Source organism: Balaenoptera ricei, chromosome 8, assembly GCF_028023285.1.
Source record: "Balaenoptera ricei isolate mBalRic1 chromosome 8, mBalRic1.hap2, whole genome shotgun sequence".
NCBI classification, from domain to species: Eukaryota; Metazoa; Chordata; class Mammalia; order Artiodactyla; family Balaenopteridae; genus Balaenoptera; species Balaenoptera ricei.
The window spans coordinates 40236308-40256459 of NC_082646.1; the positions used below are offsets into that span (position 1 = coordinate 40236308).

Sequence of the window (20152 nt, forward strand, 5' to 3'; positions counted from 1 at the left end):
ATTATTTTATTTAATCTTTATCAGTATGTGAACTGTTCCTGGCATGTGGTAAGTAAGTGCTCAGCAAGTATTAACTAAATGGAGGAAACAGAAAATAAATAAGTAAAACAAAAAGTATGTCAGATAGCAATGAGTGTTTTGGGAAAAATAAAGCAGGGAGGATGAATAGAGAATGAGTGGGTGGGTCTGGAGTTGTTTGCAATTTTAAATAGAATGGCCAGGGAAGGTCTCACTAAGTAGGCAACATCTGAGCAAAAAAGCTGAAGAAAGTAAAGGAAGAAACGGAATATTTAGGAGAAGAGAGTTACAGATAGAGGTAATGGAAGATATGAAGGACTTGAAGTGGGAGCTTGCCTGGTGTGTTTGAGGAACAGCAAGGGCTCCTGTGTTGTTATAGTGCAAAGGAGCAGGGGGGGAATAGTAGAAGATGAGGTCAGGGAGGTAAGGGTGGGGGCAGATGTGAAAGCCTTTTGGGCCGTATTAAGGATTTTGGCTTTTGTTTTGAATGCGATGGGAAGGTAGTGGAAGGTTTTTTGCAGAGGAGTGACTACGTCAGATGTTTCAGAAGGATCACTGTGGCTGCTGTATTAAGAACAGACTAGGATGCAGAAGCAGGGAGACTGTTTTTTAGGGAATTGGAATCATCCAGGAGGGAGATGATGGTAGTAGCCAAAGAAGAACGAAAAGTGATTGGATACTGGACATGTTTTGAGGGTGCAGCCAATAGGATTTCCTGATGGATTGAACATGTAGTGTAGCAGAAGAGTCAAAGTTGTCTCCAGAGTTTTTGGCTCAAGAAAGTATAGAAGGATAGAATTAACATTTACTAAGATGTTAGAGCTGGTTTCAGGAAGAAGAGCAGGAATTTGGTTTGGGGCATATTGTTCACCTGGAGGTGTTACATAAATAAGTTATTGGAATCTGGAATTCAAGAGAAAAGTGTGGGATAATGCTATACATTTGGGTTCATCAATTTAGAGATGTTAAAGTTGTGAGACTGGATGAGATTATTAAGGAGGGGAGGTGTACATAGAGAAGATAAGAGTTTCAAAGACTGGGAGTTTAGGGGTATTCCAGTGTTAGGAGGTTCAGAAGTGAGAAGGAATCACTACAGGAGACCTGAAAGGAAGAAGGGCTCGTGAGGTAGCCATAAGAGTACAGTGTTTTGGAAGCCAAGGATAGAAAGTATTTCAAGAAGGAAGGATCAGCTATGTCAAATGCTGCTTATAGATGAGGACTAAGTATTGACAATTGAGTTTAGCAAAGTGGAGGTTCTTGATGGCCTGACAAAAGCATTTTTGTTGGCCCGTTGGAAGTGGGTTCCGAGAGAATGAGAAGTGAGGAATTGGAAGCAGTGAGTAGACATCTGTTTCAAGGAGTTTTGCTGTAAGGAAGCTCAGAGAAGCGAAGTGGTATCTGGAGGGTAAGTTAAGAGAAATAATAACATGCTTCTATGCTGACTGGAATGATTGAGAAGAGAGGAAAATTTTTATGATACAGGAACCAGAGGGAAGAATTGCTGGAGAGATTTTCTTGTGAAGATGAGGGGAGATAGTTCAGTGGAGGAGCTTTAGATAGAAGTATGGAGCTTTCCCTACAGTAAGAGAAAGGAAGGCAGAGTACATATGCACTGATGCAAAGAGGTTGTAGTTGAGGGAGCCTGTGAAAGATCTCTTTTGATTACTTCTATATTTTTCAGTGAAATGGGAATCTAGATCACCTACTAAATTCAAGACGGAGAGGATGGTAGAGGATGAGGAAAGAAAAGACCATATGAAATAGTTGTCTGGAAGAATGGGAGAACATATGGATTAGGGAAATGTAGTGTGTTTGCTGGGCAGTATTAAGGGCTTGGTTGAGGTGAGTGATCATGTATTCAAAGTGAGTCCAGGCCGTATGGTTGTGTGTTTTTCTCTACACTAATCCAACTGTATGGGTACAGATCTGGAGTAGGCAGAGAGTTGGCTTAACTAGTATTTGGATGTTGCCAGGTAAGTACCATGAAGCAAGCAAGGACCAGAGATGATTGTAATTACAGGCTATAGAATTTAATAAGTTGGGGAAAGAGAAATAAGGTCATGAAATAGAGACAGTGAAAGACAGTAGGAACAGTGGAGGCCTTGGTGGAATTGAACAATTAAAAGATGTTGGCTAGGGTCCTAGAGAGATGAGCTGGTAGTAGAACGTTTGAAATTTAAATTATGGAGGTCAGTTAATTGGGAATGCCAGTGTTTTAGGGTGTGATCCTGATCTGAGGTAGAGTGGAGGACAAGATCATTGGTGGAGAGGAGGTAAGGCACTGAGAGGCCAGGGTGTTGGAATATTCATTTATATGGATATTGAAATCAATAAGAATTATGGCAATTGTGTTGATATTAGAAAGAGTCAGGGTGAGCCTGAAGCTAATTCTTCAAGGAGTGAGGGAGAGTGAGTTAGAGACTGGTCGTTGACCTCAGCAGGGAAGGGTAGAAGGTAGTGTAGCCTGATGACATAAGATTGAATGATTGGGGTTTTTAGACATGGAGAGGAAGAATAGTCTGAAAGTGGCAATGGAGAATAAGGCCTAATTTCCAGGCCCAGCTGTGGGAGAGAGATATTGGTGAGAAAATAAGAGGGCTTATTTTTCCATTTGAAAGGGCTGTAGGGAGAGCAGTGTTCTCAGGGGGAAAAACCAGGCTTTAGTTAGAGTAAAAGGTAAAGAGACCATTTAAGGGAGAGGATATTTTGCTGATGATTGACCTGGAAATTCAGAAGCACAGGAGTTGTGGGGGGAGTGAATGGAAGATGAGATGAGAGGAGGGCATTAGTCTGGTGGTTCTGACTTTTTGTGGGAACTGTTGTAAACAGAGATAAAGGGTATAGTGAAGTTAGTCCTTACAGTTTTTAAGATGGGATGATGGAATGTAGGGAGACTGAGTACTGAGGGGGAGGGAAGGGTGAGGTCCTGTAGAGATCACTCACAGTTCTGGGATCTACTCTTCACTTGCCAGTGACGTTGGGGAGGCTATGGAGAGATGGAGGCACACAGTCTTACTCTTCCAGAGCACTTGGATTTCTGATGTCCTTTCATAACTCCTACTGATGGGGGCTGGGGGCTGGGGGGAGTGGGTGGTCTTATTTGGAACACAAGGAGCTGAATGAGTGATCAATTATATGAGGTAGAGTTTATCATTTCCATTTTACACATAAAGAAACTGAGACTTAGTGAGGTAGAGCATCCGGCCCACAGCCACATGGCTGCTGAGTAGTGGAGTAAAAGGAGATGAAGCAGTCTTAAACAGTAAAGTAGATGAGTCAGGGAACAGTAACATTCTGAGATAATAGTAGATTGTCACTGGAGCTTTCATTTACTTTCAAGATCCTACAATATGACTTGGATTTATACTGAATTCTTTTTTTTTTTTCACCTCATTATATATGTATATTTTATTTTTTATTTTTGTTTTTATTATCACATCCTTTTCATACTGAATTCTAAATGGGAGATTTAATGAACAATCCAGTCTTCTCATATTGAATATGTTCCTTGTGTTTATTGTCCAGAAACGTAAAAAAAAATTATGGGAAAGAAACCCAAAGAAACTGCTTTCTGGTTGTTTTATTCTTAACCCACTTCTAAATCCAGTTCAGCTTTATCTTCTCCAGGGAGCATTCCTTGATTGGTCTCAGCTGAACTTCATCTTCATACAGTGAGCTTATGTGATAGAAATATTGGTGTGTGTGTTTGTGCGTGCGTGTGTGCATTTGTTTCATGTCCCTAGTTAGATAGTAAACACCCTGAGGGTATTTGTCCTTTTGGTTCTGTACTCCGTATCAGAAGCAGTGTGATTTAGTCAAAATGGGACCTGATGTATCTGGCTCTGCCACTTATTCGGTATCGTATTTCAAATCATTCACTTCACTTCTCTGGGCTGTATTTTATCTGTAAATGAGGGGCGTTTCACTAAAATCTTGGAGGTCCTTGCAAGTTACAATATTCTTTAATTAACTGGCTAATTAACAGAATAGTTGGCTAACTGGTGCCTATACTTGCATTTGAAAGGAACAATTAAAAACTATTATTTGGTATAACTGTGGTTGCTTACTGTGCAGCTTAGTGTCATTGTAAGGTGTGGGCAGTAGCCAGACAGGATCAGAGTGAGAAATAGGACTGGAGAGAGAGAGGGTGGGGCCAGATAGTACTAGTAGTATTTGTAAATGTGGGACTGAGAAGACTAAAGATGTTTGAAAATCGTTGGCACGGAGGTGGTAACTGAAGCTGTGGGAATCCATGATATTTCAGAGAGAGACTGAGGACAGAGAACAGAGCCAAGGTCAGAACTTTCAAGAGAATCTATATTTAGGGGGCAACTGGAAGAAAAGAACCTGGAGGAAGCCAGTAAATTTTAATGACAGCGGAAATTTAGAGAGGAAAAGAATCCCAATAGGGAGGCAGTGCCAGGAGTGTCAGATATTGCAGAGAAGTTAAGGAGGGCAAGAACTAGGGAAACTTCCTGAAGTCACATGACATCCAGAGAGCAGTAGAGGGTAGAGTTATTAATGAACCTGACATAGATTCAGCAAATCAGTGTTGAGTTTCTACTGAATATCCAGTGTTGTATAAAGTCTATGCATGTGTACGCATGCACACACACACACACACACAGACACACACACGCTCACTCTCCTCTCCTGAGGATGACTGGATGGGGCAGGATGAAGAACGCAGGAGGAGGGACTTGCCTTGAACCTGAGAAGGGATGTGTTATCATCTAAGATAGGAAGAAAGAGTGGGTTTGGATACAGTTACATTTACTGAGAGAGAGACAATATGCCTTATTACCTCAATTTTTCATTCCTATTAGATTATTGTTTCTAAAACATACAGATCTTGTTGACATAGTAATTTATTTTACATATCTTATTAATAATTCCATTGGATTTTTCTCTTACTTTCCTTGACCTCTTTGTAGTATTATTATGTACTATGAACTACCAATTTAAAACACTCTTTTTGGCTTTCACTAAACTTTTTCTCTTGTTTCTTTCATCTCTCTGACCATTTTTTTCTGGACTTCTACCTCCAGTCTGTATTCTGTGAAAATGACTGTAGTTCTGTTCACTAAATCTCAAATCTCTTATTGCTTTATACATCCTGTCCCTGGGCTACATGATTCAGTTTCATGGATTTAGCTGTCACCTAACTGTAATCTCTCCAAAGAACTTCAAAACTGGAAAAGTTTTGTACTTCCACTTACTTAATGAACACTTGGGTACTTTGTAAGAGCTTCAAGTTCAACAACATCAAAATCTACTGCACATTTTCACATACCCCATTCAAATTTGCTCTTTCTTCTGTATTTCCTGTCTTTGTCATTGTGCGGCCTGTTCCAAATGTCTATTAATGATTTCGTTCAATAGCCTGTTAACTAATCTGACTTCCTCTAGAGGTTTTCCCCCAGTTGGTGCTCCATCATGCCAGCAGAATCTCTCTCTGCACATAGAACTGATTATGTAACACATGCTCAGAAATGTTTGATGGCTTCCCATTGCCTACAGAATAGAATCTGAACTCTTATTATGGTATCCTTCATAGAACCACAATTTCTATGGTTTCTTCATAGAACATAGCTCAGCCTTTCTTGCCTCCACCCCTGCCATGATCCACAAAGCCCAGTCACATAGGTTTCCCCAAGTAATCTATTTACTTCTGCTGTTCTCTGTATGGAATGTTTTTACTTTTCCACTCTACCTTCAAATCCTATTAACAGGCCATTGTCCATAACAAAATGACACATTTTTCAGGTCAGCCTTAACCTTTCCCAGTCGCACTCAGTCCTTTGCTCTTCTACTCTATAGTATTTTTTAAACCACTCTTATAGCATTTATCACAGTCAGTTTCATAGATAGTTGAATAGGAGTCAGCCTCTCCCATGAAGATTTAATTTGGGAGCACATCTAATGTTACCGTATCGCATGTATCTTCACAGTGCACTCATCCAACACAGTGTAAGCAGTAAATCAAAATTGCCTGAATGAATGGATGAACAAATGCATGACCAGGTAAAATATAAAATCCTTTGGCCTACTGCTGCATGGGGTGCGTACGTTTCCCTGTGGATGCCTTGACGCCACCTCAGTCTTAAAAATTCCAAGATGAAACTCATTAGCTCCCCAAACTACCTACTTTTCTTGCTCTCTAATTTGGCACACTGGTTTCTCAGTCAGCAGTACTTGGGTTCATATTTTGACCCTTTTCTCTCCTGCTCTCATCATGTCAAGTCAGTTGCCAAGTTCTATTGATTCTGTCTCCAGTGTGCCTTGCATCGAGTCCTATTTCGTTTTTCTGCTAGTTTAGGTCCTCAGTACCTCTGACTTGAGGAGGTCTCCTAATAGTTTTCGAACAGATTTTCCTGCTGTTGTCATCCATTCTTTGACCTATTGTTAAAATGATCTTCCGAAAGCACAGAAGCTTTCAGTGGCTTCTCACTGCTTTCAGAACTAAATATCTAGATATCAACTTATTTTTTAGAACTTGTACAGGCTAATCAAAACTTACCTTTTCTGGCATATCTCTGATTGAGCCTTACAAGTATCCCACCCTTCAACCAAAGTGGTCTGCCTCTTATAATAGCTTTAATATGCCCTGAATTTCCTAATTCTTTCTTTTTCTTTTCTTTTTTTCATATTGTTCTTTTGCTTAGTGAAATTGTTGAGAAGGTGTTGAACCTCTTCTGTAGTCTAACTTCAAATGCTACCTCTTTCTTAAAACCCTTTTCAAGCCCCTAAGTTAAAGCTGTATATGAGCATTCCAATTTCCAAACCCCTAAGTTCTTTATTTCATTCATTTTTCATATTCTATATTGTGTTGTGATTTTTCTGTACTTGTATTAAGTACATTGGAGTGAAAGCTCACTAGGGGCAGCAACCCTATGTTATTTATCTCCGTATCTTTAGTAGTTCCTAGAACAGTAGTGTCTTGCATATAGTAGATGCTCAAGAGTATTGATGAAATTAAACTGAGATATGGGATAACCAAAAGAATATGCTAGTGAAGAGAGCTGAATTTATAGTATCAGAACTGAGAAAAGACCTTTTTTAAAAAAATAATCAGGTCATTAGCAACTATAGGAAGGAGCCATTTTAGGGGCTTGATAGAGGCAGAAGCCAGATGGGAAGGAATTAGGGAACGAGTGGGTACTAAGAAAATGGAACCATTGAGGATAGACCATTTGCTGTAATGTAGAAGGTAGCTAAACTCTTAAGAAATGGAATATGGCCTTCAGATTTGGAAAGAGACTTGTGAAGGAAAACCACATGCGGTGTTTGAAAGAAAAATGAGTGTGCTGTCAGAAACGCAAGTGCCAAGATTACTCCAAGTCATGCGTTTTTGTTTTTCACCTTGGCAGAGGAGAGGCAGTCCAGTGAGTCAGGCCACTGAAGCTAATAACAAGTTCCAGTGTCCTGAGGCCACAAGGTTAGATTAAGTGTACGAATCACAGAATAAGAAGCCTTGTAACATAACCATGTTGGGCATTGGCAAGGGTGATGTTCCTGAGTCACTGAGTTTATATTCTTGTGTTCCAGTTCATTCTGATTAAATTATTTATTTAGAAGAGTTATTGAGCCAACCGTATGTATATTTTTAAGGAGGTATCTCCCCCTAATTATTACAGGTATGTTTTGAAATGTATGACGTTTGAAATAGAATCATTAAGCTCAGAAACCCTAATGGTGGAAGCTGTTGATAATGTATGGTAGGGCCAGGGAGGCAGACAGTGAAGGTCTTTCCATTGTACTTGAAATGACATTATGGGGGAGACTTCTGTAGTTAGTTAAAAAAAAAAAAAGAAAAAGAAAAAAAGGGAAAAAGAATCATTACTTAGCTAAATTAGAATATTTTTCAAGTGTATTTTAAAAGATAGATATAGCTTCTGATAAAATCATTTAATATAAAACCAATGAAAATATTTAAAGAAATTGTGGTTTATATTTCTTGATAGGGTATCGTTTCTATTTATCTATAATCAGGGGCGTTGAATTTACACAGTGATAGCCCAGAGTTCCTGAAATAAGTATAGCTATTGGATTTAGTTTCCTTTTGACTCTGTTGTATGAAATACAATATTGGAATATTTCTATTTAGTTTATGAGTCTTAACTTCATATTCAAGACTGTGATTACCTAATTAGAAAAAACATACATATATATACACTTACATACACATATACCTTTTGGACAATCAGTTTAATTTTTCAGTATTTATCTAGATATTGTGTGAATATTTCAAAAGGCAGAATACTCATTTCTAAAGCTCTGGACTATGTTAGAACTAAAAGGAATAATCTAGGCCACGGTTCTTAACCTTAAAGTCCCTGACGTTGTAAACAATACAGGGACTAGCTTTCATGAGATTTTTCAAAGAGGTATCTGACCATCAAAAAGCTAACCATTAAAATAGTCTAATCGGTACCTTTCACAGATAATGAAACTGTAATGGGGAGTGGGGATTAACTCACTTGGCCATGGATACTGCTGTTAAGTATCCTTGTTTCTTAATTCCCAACTTTTTCTTTAATCATTCCAGTGGAAATAACAGTCAAAAAACAATTCCCACCAGTTGTTTAAGGATTATTTGTCATTCACTTAAGACATAGCCTCCTTAACAAAATATTTGCTCCAATGTCCTAAGAAATTTTTCAATGGAAATGGAGTACTATATATGGTATATAAAGTAACATATGCACAGGAACTCCAGAAGGAAAATGAAACTTTCTGTTTATCTTCCCCTGCCTTGTTCTGTCCCCCCGCCAGCCCCCCTTCGCCACATTTCTTTTTCATCTTGTCTTATGTTCTAGTCATGGCCTCTGATGAATTTGATTAGAATAATTCAATCTTTTGATCATTCTCATTTTTTCACTCATTAATTAGTTTGAGCAGTATTTCTTGAGTGCCTGTTCTATACCAGGTACCATGCTAGGTCTTAGGAATAGAATGGCGAGCAAAATTGACAGTTCTTCCTTCTTAAAGTTTGTAGTCTTAGAGGAACTAGTCAGGGAGTTTTGCAGAACTAGGCTCCCTGCAGAGATGCCAGCTTATTTAAGGATCTCAAAGAAGGCCACTGTGGTTGGACAGAAGAGCAAGGAGAGAGAGAGATGTACAAGAGGAGGCTGGAGAAGGAGGCAGGGGCAGATCATGTAGCTACTTGAGGTTAAGGTAAGTAAGAGCAGTGGGGAGCCATGGAAGGATTTCAAGGAGGGGGATGGCATGGCGCATTTTAACTGTTTGGCTATTATGAATAATGCTGCTGTGAACATCCGTGTGCATTTGTGTAGTTTTTTAAGTAGGCATGTTTTCATTTGTCCTGGATATATGTTTAGGAGTGGAATTGCTATGTCATTTGGTAACTCCATTTCACCTTTTAAGGAACTGCCAGACTGATTTCCAAAGTGGCTATACCATCTAACATTCCCATCAGCAATGTATGAGGGTTCCAGTTTCTCCACAATTTTGCTAACGCTTGTTATTGTCTTTTTGATTTTAGCCACCCTAGAGGGTGTGGAGTGGTTTCTCATTGTGAACCCCTTGCCTTTTCCTAGCAGGGTTTTTAAGCCTGGCATTTAGGATTCTCAGTGTTCTGGTACCAGGCCTTTTATCTATTTTGTTTGAGTCAGTGACTTATTATTCACAAAATACGCCCTATACTTTCCAAAACTCTTTTTACAAATTTCTGTGTGTGTGTGTGTGTGTGTGTGTGTGTGTGTGTGTGTGTGTGTGTTGGGGGAGGTGGGAGGGGGTGCTTGTGATTTGCAAAGCCTTGATCTGTGCCTTGCAGTCCTTCCTTAAAGGCCCAGCTGAATTTCTTTCTCCTGCATTTGACCACATCGAGCCATGTGGAATAGTTGATATTTGACCATTTTACCTACAAAACAGCAATTTCAGATGGTTCAACTTAATGTATTTCTTCTTTTCTCTAATCCTCAAATTATTACCATTTCCTTTGAGTTTTTTCTCCTTGTTTGTACCTCTCATGGTATTATTGATATGCTTATGTGGTATAATGCCTCTTATCGGGCTGAAATCTCAAGGGCAGAGGCTGTTCTGTAATCTAGTATTTTGTACATAGTCAGGGTTTGGTAATTGTTAAAAATTTTTTAAAGGTATATGTGCATTATACAGTGAATCAATATGGACAAAGATGAATCAGTATAAACATAGTACATCAGTGTAAACATAACTGAATACAAATGCAAAGGTGTTGGAATGACTAGACTTATTGAAAGGAATCACTAAGAATAACTTAGGACTGGTTTATTGTGGAAAATGCACCTTCAAGATAAGTTTGAGGTGGTTAAAAACCAGAGTTGGTCAGAAGAGAAGACAGTTTGGAGACTAAATTAAAAGCTATTCAGAGGGGAAACAGAGAAGAGTCTGATTCTCATGACCAGTGGCAAGGAACAGGTTTGTCTGGCTGGAGTGAAATGTAAACTTGAGCTAGAAGTAGGTATGTTGGAGAGCCTTGGCACTCTGAAAGCTATTACGATATTTAATTTGATTTGGAGGCAGTTGGGTACCAGTAGACACACTTTCATCATAATGAATACAAGTGCTACAGGATTGTTGGAGTGATGCTTGAAGGACATTATTCTTGTAGATTTGAATATTATATATTACAAAGTGATGCGACTAACATCCCTGAGGGAATCCAGTTATGAGCTGATTCCAGCTTTTTTCAGCAAAAGGGTATTGAGCTAGAGTGAGACATGAAAATGGGAAATAAAAACCGTATTCAGTGAGAAAGAAAGGAAGGGAAGAAGAAAAGAAAATATAAACTGTTTCTTGATGGAAATGACTTCATACAGTTGGAGTGTCTATCAAGTTGGGGTGAACAGTTTTGGGCAAGGTAGTTCTGTGGAAAACATAATAGGCAACGTAAACATTAATTTTTACTCATATTTTTCCCGGAGAAAGGTTATTTCTGATGACATAATTAGGTCTCTTTTGGTAGGACTGCCATGTCCTTTTTAGTACTTTTCAGAACTTTTGAGCTTTTTTTTGTATAAAAAAAAATTTATTTTATATTATCAATTTCAAATTGGAAATCTTTCACTTCTATCAGTATATCCAAGAGAAACTCCTTTGATGACTTTTATTCTCTATGACTGTATTGGTCAGCTCAGGCTTGCATACAAAGCAATACTATAGACTTGTGGCTTAAACAACAGAAATTTATTTCTCACAGTTTTAGAGGCTGGGAAGTCTGGGATCAAGGTGCTGGCCGATTCAGTTCGCAGTGAGGACTCTCTTTGACTGGCTTGCAGGTGGCTGTCTTCTTACATGGCCTTTCCTGCTGTGTGCTTGCAGAGTCAGGTAGGGATGGGGGCAATGATAGGCTTTCTCTCTTCCTTTTCTTATAAGGCCACTAATCCTATGGATGTTAACTTATACCCCACCCTTATGACTTCATTTAACTTTAAGTATCTCCTAAAAGCACTGTCACCAATTATAATCACTTTGGGGCTCATAGTGAGCTTCAGTGTAAGAATTTGGGGGGGGCACCATTCAGTTCATGGCAACGACAGACTTCATTTTTAAATTGCGTCCACAGTGCCAACACACATGCCCTTATAGTGGGAAAAATAATCATTTTTCTAATACTTCTAACATAATGTTGTCCAAAAGACATAATTCCTTATTTTGTGAATACCAGGTCTTTAATTGTAGTTCTTGCTGTCCCCTCCGCTCCCCCAGTAAATCTTTGGGTGCAGTCACTAGGGGACATTTGTATTCTGACTTGTAATATGTCACAGCTGAAAGTAGTATTAATGAGAGGTGAAACAGCAACTTTGCTATTATAATTTTTAAATTTCTGCAGCTAATCTTACTTGGGGTGGGGTAATTTCTGTGTAATAACACTCATTTGTCATAAATAATTACAGCTAATATCGATACTTACACGTGGTGCTACATTTTTTTAGACGCTTTACATATTTTATTGCGAGCAAGATAGGGAAACGATCTGTGGTAAAGGATCTTGGAATAGTAAACAATAACAAAGTGTCTGAGAAGAGGAGCTCGTAGATGAGTAAATACAATACAGTGTTACAGGTATTATGATGGAAATATGTACAGTGTACAGTGAAGGAAGAAGTAGTCATGTTTACAAGATGGATGGTCAAAGAGGGCTTGGAAGTGTATGAAGGACATTAGAGGCAAAGACAGCAGGGTTAAGCAAGGTTAGCAAAGGTGCAGATGCATGAAATAGCTAAAGAACTTAGAGAAGCTGCAAGCCATTCCCAATGGGTTCAGATGAATAAGAGCTCCAGCTAGATGTGTAGAACAAAGGCCAGATCATGGAAGACTTCAAGTGTTGTGCTAAGGAGTTTGGGCTCGATTCTGTTGGCAGTGAGTAATCACTGAAGATTTAAGCAGGGAATGCAAGTTAAAACCACAATGAGATATCACCTCACACCTGTTAGAATGGCTCTTATCAAAAAGACAAAACATCACAAGTGTTGGTGAGGATGTGGAGAAAAGGGAGCCCTGGTAGACTGTTGGTCAGCATATAAAGTGGTACAGTTGCTATGGGAAACAGGATGGAGGTTCCTCAAAAAATTAAAAATGGAACTACTGTATGATCCAGCAATTCGACTTCTGGATATTTATCTGAGAAAAACAAAAACACTAACTGAAAAAGATATGTGCACCCTCATGTTCATTGCAGCATTATTTACAATAACCAAAATATGGAAGCAACCTAAGGGTCCACTGACGGATGAATTGATAAAGAAAATGTGCTACACACACACACACACACACACAAAACGGGATATTATTTAGCTAAAAAGAGGGAAATCTTGTCATTTGCAACAACATGGGTGGATCTTGAGGGTGTTATGCTAAGTGAAATAAGTCAGAGATAGACAGATACTGTATGACCTCACTTATATGTGGAATCTGAAAAACAAAAACCGAACTCACATAGAACAGATTGGTGGTTGCCAGAGGCAGGGGATTAGGGTAGGAGGGAATGGGTGAAATGTGAAGGTGGTCAGAGTACTTCTGGTTATGAAATAAAGTCATGGGGATGTGATGTACAGCATGGTGACTATAGTTAATAATACTGTATTGTATAGTTGAGAGTTGCTAAGAGAGTTGATCTTAAAAGTTATCATCAGAAGAAAAATTGTAAATATTTATGGTGATGGATGTTAACAAGACTTAACTGTGATTATTTCACAATATATACAAACACGGAATCATTATGCTGTACACCTGAAACTAATATAATGTTATATGTCTATTATATCTCAATTTAAAAACAAGTTTTAAGCAGAGGAATGATAGGATCAGATCTGTCTTTGAAAGGTCACTTTGGTATTAGTTTGAGATGATATATTGGATGAGTAGTTGAGGGAAGAGGTGTCGAGCTAAGACAGTAAAAATTAGGATAGAAAAAAGGATGCATTCAAGAGATGATAGGGAGGTAGACTCTACAGGACTTTGGATTGATTGGATGTGATTGGCTTGGGGAAAAGATAGTGATGGTTTAGAAAAATCACTTGGTAAGTGGGAGTGTTGCTGAGTACTGCCCAGGGCCTAGCTAATATTTTCTAACCATAAGTTTTAAATGGCCCCAATGTGAAGATTTATTCCATTAGCGCAGGAGAAGGTAGATAGTTATTCAATATATTGATCTGAATTTAGGGATTAGTTAGGGAAGTGATGGTCAGTGGATAAGGATATAAGGATACTGAGTGTTTGGCGAGAGAGAGTATAAAATGATACTGTGTATTCCAGATTGGATGGGGAAGGAAGTGAAGGGGGATAGAGAGAGCAGTAAAGCTTGAAGGATAATAATGACAAATGGAGGAGTTGAGGGATGAGTTGTCACCACCAGGTTGAAGATTAGATGAAGGGAAAGTTAAGAAAGTGAGATATTTGGAAAGAATAGCATCTGTGGTCAGATATTGGTTTCCTTAAGTTTAAGATTACAAAGGCTGGGTAGTTTCCAGAAATGATAAAGTAAAGTGTATGACTACAGAAGCACATTGCTAAGGTGGGGATATAGATGAAGGATGTAGGAAGTGAGGAATTTTGAGCTAGGTTGTTGCTAGTTTGCCCTTATGGGCATTAAAATTCCCATGATGAAGGCACTTTTGGAGTAGAAAGAAGCTTTAGAGAAGAAAGTGAGCCAGATTAGAAAGTTCTTACTGAGTGAGGAGGAGTAATTAAAAGGTGAGTGGATGATAGTTACAGAGAGGTTTTATACCCAAATCCCATGAACCTCAGAGGAAGAAGGCTTTTATATATGAAGATGGAAAAGTAATACTAGTGTAGAAGCATGAGAAAGGAGCTGGGGAAATGCTGGCTTCACCTTTGGGCTTTTTAGATGTGGAACAAGAAAGTTTTCTCTAGAAAAGGCTGCAGCGAAGTGGATTCCTGGAAGGAGATCTCAGTTGAAGCAAAGAGGTGGAGGGGAGAATTTGGTTGAAGATGTAAGAGAATTTATTCAGTATGGAGTAAAAAGTCTAGTATAAAGGTTAGGAAAAGTTAGGAGCTGAAGGAAGACTTGGGCAGGGAAAATGGATGGAGAAAACACATAGTCGGACTAGAAGGTCTGGCATTTTTGAAGAAGTTCAGGATGACAAGGATAGCAGGAATGTTTGGATTGAAATTTATGTGGTGAAGTTTATGGGCCTAGGAAAACCAAAGTGGCACTGGTTACTTAATGAGATTAGCAGACTGCAATCTTTGCTCTGAGTTCAAATGCCTTGCCAATTACAAGATTCTTATTCTCTAGCAGTTTATAATTTAAAAAGGAGGAGGCTGTGTAACCAAAGAGCTCTAGTCTAATGTGGAAAGTGTTAAGTGCCATGATAGAGTATAGGCAGAAGTGTAGTCGACTGAGAGTTTTGTTCCAGCTGGAAGACCTGGGGAAGATTTCTTGGAAAAGCTAGCCTTTTAACCGGGTCTTAAAGTGTAAGTAAGATGTTAATAAATAGATTGGGATAAATGGGCATTGTTTTTGGAATGGCATGAGCAAAGGTATGAATTCAGGGAAATATAGAGCTTGTTTGTGGAACAGTTCATAAAAGGTCAACATAGAGAGCTTGACCTCAAGATGAGCAGTGGGGAAATGGAAGAGAGCAGTGGAAATTAGGTTGTATTATTGTAGTAGCCATGGTGATCAGAAGCATGCATAGAGCCCATATGACAGGAGAAGAATAACTGCTGAATAAGAACTGCATTCTGTGGCCACCTTCAGTCTGAGTAGCCACTTCATGTTTATACCAGAACTTTCAGGGGTTCTGGTGGTGGTGGTGGTGCTGTGTGTATTTGTGTTTGCTGTAATCACAAGTATTCCCACCCTTGTCCGCTCCAGCCCCTCATTGCCTGCCTGGAGTTTAAAACCTTTTAGTGCTTATTCAAATACAACAGTGTAGATCACAATATCTACCCATGTTTATGTGTGTCTAAAAAGAGATTAATAATTAAAGGCTGTTTTCCACACTTTTGCTTGGAAGACTGATTCTTTGAGACTGCAAAGTATTAGTTGCAAGACCTGATTTTGCTTGTTATTTTATTTCTCTTAGATTTGTTTATTTCATACTTTGGCTCTCAAGAACTATTTGATGTCTTAATGGTACATGCTATAATATTCCTATCGATACTATTATTTTTAGGTATACACTACCCATAATTCCAAATTGTGTTTTATTGCCTTTACATGTTTTTTCTGTTTTCCCAGAAGGTCATATACATAAAAAATAGTACCATGCATTTCAGCTTATTCAAAATAGACTTTGTGAGGTGTTGATTGCTGTAACACTTAAAATTGTGTTTGGCTGTACAGAATAGAAAACTCCATTACAGTGATTTTAAAAATTGAACTTCATTTATTTTACATAACCAGAATTCCCAAAGTAGGGAGTTGTTGGTGTAGATTCAGCTGCTCACCAGGAAAGGACTTTATGCTCTTTTGTGTGCATTTGCTCATGTTTACAGGATGGCCACAGTATATCCAAGCTTTACGATCTTGGTCCAGGCAAGAGAAAGTGGGAAAGGTTAAGGACCGCCTTGCTATTTCTGCTCCCCTTTATTAAGAAAATAAGAGGCTTCCATAACAATTAACAAACCGCCCCTTAAATCTCATTGGCCAAAATGGTGTCACATTGTTTCCTAGACACAAGGGAGCCAAAAACAAGCATGTCATCTTGGGCTGGCCACAAACTGTCCTCACTAAAGTCAGGAAAGAAAGGGGTGTGTATATATATGGAGCAGGCAGCAAACAATATCTGTTAGAGCACTGTGCCTGAAGTTTGTCTATTTTACTTGTTATTTTAATGCACATGGAATTTAATTACTCAGAAATTGGTACAGGAAAAAAGGAAGAAATCATTCTCAGCCTATCAATTTCTCTTTCCTTGCATTATAAAACTAGATAATAGAATTCTTATGACTGCTCCTTTGTATAATATAGATTCTTGGATACAAAAAAAATTACACAATTATACTTTGAAATAGTTAATAAAATAAAGAGATGTTTGTATTTGAAAAAACAATTTTGAAGTGTTCCCAGTGGAATGCCATTTTCATTCATTTAAGTGAAGTGACAGTTTATTTTGGGGGAGATGATTTTCACATTGTATAAATATATAAAAACATATTGTAGATAGCATGATCTTATATATGGAACACTAAAAACTCTACCAAAAGAACTGTTAAAACTAATAAGCAAATTCAGGTTAAGTTACAGGATACAAAATCAACATGCAGAAATCAGTTGTTTCTATATGCTAGCAATGAACTTTCCAAAAAAGACATTAAGAAAACAAATTCATTGCAATAACATCAACAAGAATAAAATACTAAGGAGTAAAATTAACCAAGGCGGTAAAAGACCTGTATGAAGAAAACTATAAAACAATGATGGAAGAAATTGAAGAAGACACAAATCAATAGAAAGTTATCCTATGTTAATGGATTGGAAGAATTAATCTTGTTAAAATGTCACTGCTGCCCAAAGTGATCTACAGATTCAATGCATTCTACATAAAAATTCTAATGGCATTTTTCACAGATAGAAAAACAATCCTGAAGTCAGTATGGAACCACACAAAACCTGAAATAGCTAAAGCAATCTTGAGCACGAAGAACAAAGCTGGAGGCATCATGCTTCCTAACTTCAAACTGTATTACAAAGCTATAGTTATCAAAACAATATGGTACCAGCATAAGAAAATAGACACATAGACATTAGAACAGAATAGAGAGCCCAGAAATAGAACCACACATGTATACAGTCAACTTGCCTTTGAAAGGGCACCAGGAATTCACAGTGGGGAAATGATAGACTCTTCAATAAATGGTGATGGTAAAAATAGATATCCACATGCAAAAGGATAAAATTGGACTCTTGTATTACATCACACACAAAAATCAACACAAAATGGATTAAACATTTAAAAGTAAGACCTGAATCTGTAAAACTCCTAGAGGAAAACATAGGGAAAACGCTCTTTGGTGTTGGTCTTGAGAATGGTTTCTGGGATTTGACACCAATAGTGCAGACAACAAAAGCAAAAATAAACTATTGGGACTACATCAAAAACAAAAAGTTTCCCTGTAACAAAAGAAAAAATAAAACGAAAAAGTGACCTACCGAGTGAGAGAAAATGTTTTCAAATCCTATCTGAAGAGGGAAAAAGTGGACATACTGATCAAAAGGGACAAATTTTCAGTTATAAATTAAGTTCTGGGTACCTAATATATAGCACGGTGACTGTAGTTAGTAATACGGTATTGTATACTTGAAACTGCCAAGACAGTAGATCTCAAATTCTCTCACCAGGAAAAGAAAGGTAACTCTGTGAGGTGATGGATGTTTCAGTTAGCTTAATTGTGGTGATCATTTCACAATGTATACATATGTCAAAACATGTTGTACACCTAAAATATACACAATTTTTAGTAATCAAACCTCAATAAAGCTGAAAAAACCAATAAAAAAATGAACTGACAGTTTTTTGAGGGGAGATGATTTTCACATTGTAAAAATAGTTTAGTAATCATTATACACAGGTTTATGATGGACAAATTTTAAAACAAAAATATGGTTCTTAAATATTATCACAACCTCAAGGTGGATTATTCCATCAGAATCTAATGAAAAAGTTTTGACTTTTCATGTGAGGGAGACTTTTAATATGTTGGGAATGAAACTTTAGAAAAATATATTTTTTTATCAGAACTTTAAGTTTCAATTCAAAGTGTCTGAGATTTTTCTACCATTGATTTTTCTTCCTTAAATAATTAAAAAATTTTTTTACTGATAAAAGGAAATGATGTAAATCATTTCAGTTTGTGGCATAGGTATATTGTCACTATAATTTTTGGCCGCAGGGCATGTGGGATCTCAGTTCCCTGACCAGGGATTGAACCCATGGCCCCTGCGGTGGAAACGTGGAGTCTTAACCACTGGACCGCCAGGGAAGTCCTGTATTTTTGAATTTAAGAAACATAATACATGTTAACTATATACACAGGCACTGAAGTCGATTTTAAGGAAAGTAAAGACACGGTCCTCCCTCTTGGGGTATTTAAATTTTAGTTGGTGAGACTAAATTTACATACCTGAGATCAGTAAACAGTAAAAGGCAGTATGTGATCAGGTATCAAAAGTTCTATAAGAATTAAAGAGAATAAAAGTAACTCTAGAGTGTGATTCCTTATTGTAAAGGAAGAAGTGGATATTTCAGACAGCCTTGTTAAAAATATAGAATTTGGTTTGGTGGAAAGGTACAAGGTACAAAGACAGGCTCAACTTTCCATCTTCTGCTCTTCTGCTCATCCAGCACTGTCGAACTATTTGTAGTTTCTCAAGTGTTCTGTGCTCTTTGATAATTCTGTACTTCTGTAGTGTTTTTTGTTTGTTTTTGGAATTCCCTTACTTGTTTGTCAGCCTGACAATTTCCTATCTTTCAAGACTCAGTTCAGATATCACCTCCTCTGTGATGTCTTCCCTGAACTTTCCTGGGTAGAGTCAGGTGCTTTCTTTTCTTTTCTCCAAGTTCGTAATCATAGTCCTTCTTTCTCTTTCTCTTTCTCTCTCTCTCTGCCCTCACCCCACCCCACCCCGTGTGTGTGTGTATGTAGTTAGAGTTATCACATTGCAGCATTATCTACTTGTCTGCCTCTTTCACAAGCTTGTGAGCTTTATGAACATGAGGGTTTTGCCATATTTATCTCCAAATCATAGTGCCTGGTGTAATGGTTTTGCACATTGGCCTGATCATTGGATGCATAAATGGATGGTTGGATAAAAAGAAAGAATTAACCTGGAATGTATTTATGAGTACTGGGGAAGCCTGTCCAGAGGGAATGTGGATGGTAATAATACTTAGCCCTATTCTTACCATTAGAGCTTGCAATTTATCAGTATTTGGAGATAAGATTGAATAGGCAAAGTAGGACTGGTTGGCAGTGGAAGTTTTAAGAAATAATAGAGTTATAGTTAATAAAATTTCTGAAATTGGTTTTTAACACGCCCATTTTTCAAACACACTGTGCTTTTGTATCTTGTAGTGCTTCCACTTCTCATTCAGAGAATTCAGTGCATACAAAATCAGCTTCTGTTGTATCATCGGATTCCATATCAACTTCTGCAGAGAACTTTTCTCCTGATTTGAGGGTACGTATACTCTTTCTGAGTTCTAGTGAAGTATTTTCTGTTAGCTGTTTGTGTCCACACTATCAATATAACCTTTAACTAATTAAGAAGGAGACACTGATGGGAGTCTCAAAGACCTGTCTTTATGTAATATCACAGAACAGGCCATTCTTATTTATTTGTAAAAGAAAAATGTGTAATTCATCTCTGGGTTTGATATCTTTAAGATAATTAATGAATTTTGTTGTGATATAAAAGATTTTCATGAATACTCCCATAATGCTTTACTCCCAATAATAGCTAATATTTTTTGAGTACTTACCATGTGCCAAGTATTGTTCTAAGTGCTCTAATGAAATATCTCTTGTAATACTTTTAGCAATTCTGTGAGGTAGAAATTATTATTACTACCATTCTACAGATGACAGTAACTCAGAGAGAGATTAAATAACATGTCTAGGGTCTCATAGCTAATAAATTTGTCAGTATTACAGCTCATGT

General features: G+C 37.8%; 1 protein-coding gene across 7 annotated transcripts in view; it reads left to right on the top strand.

Annotated features, from left to right (window-relative positions):
• The window catches only part of MTMR2 (myotubularin related protein 2), a 105872-nt gene that overhangs the window by 18078 nt on the left and 67642 nt on the right, over positions 1-20152 (top strand). For all 7 annotated transcript variants that reach the window (XM_059930551.1, XM_059930554.1, XM_059930548.1 and 4 more), the window contains one exon: positions 19567-19672. In XM_059930551.1, coding sequence (XP_059786534.1) covers positions 19567-19672 — 106 coding nt within the window. The remainder of the gene's footprint in view (positions 1-19566; positions 19673-20152) is intronic.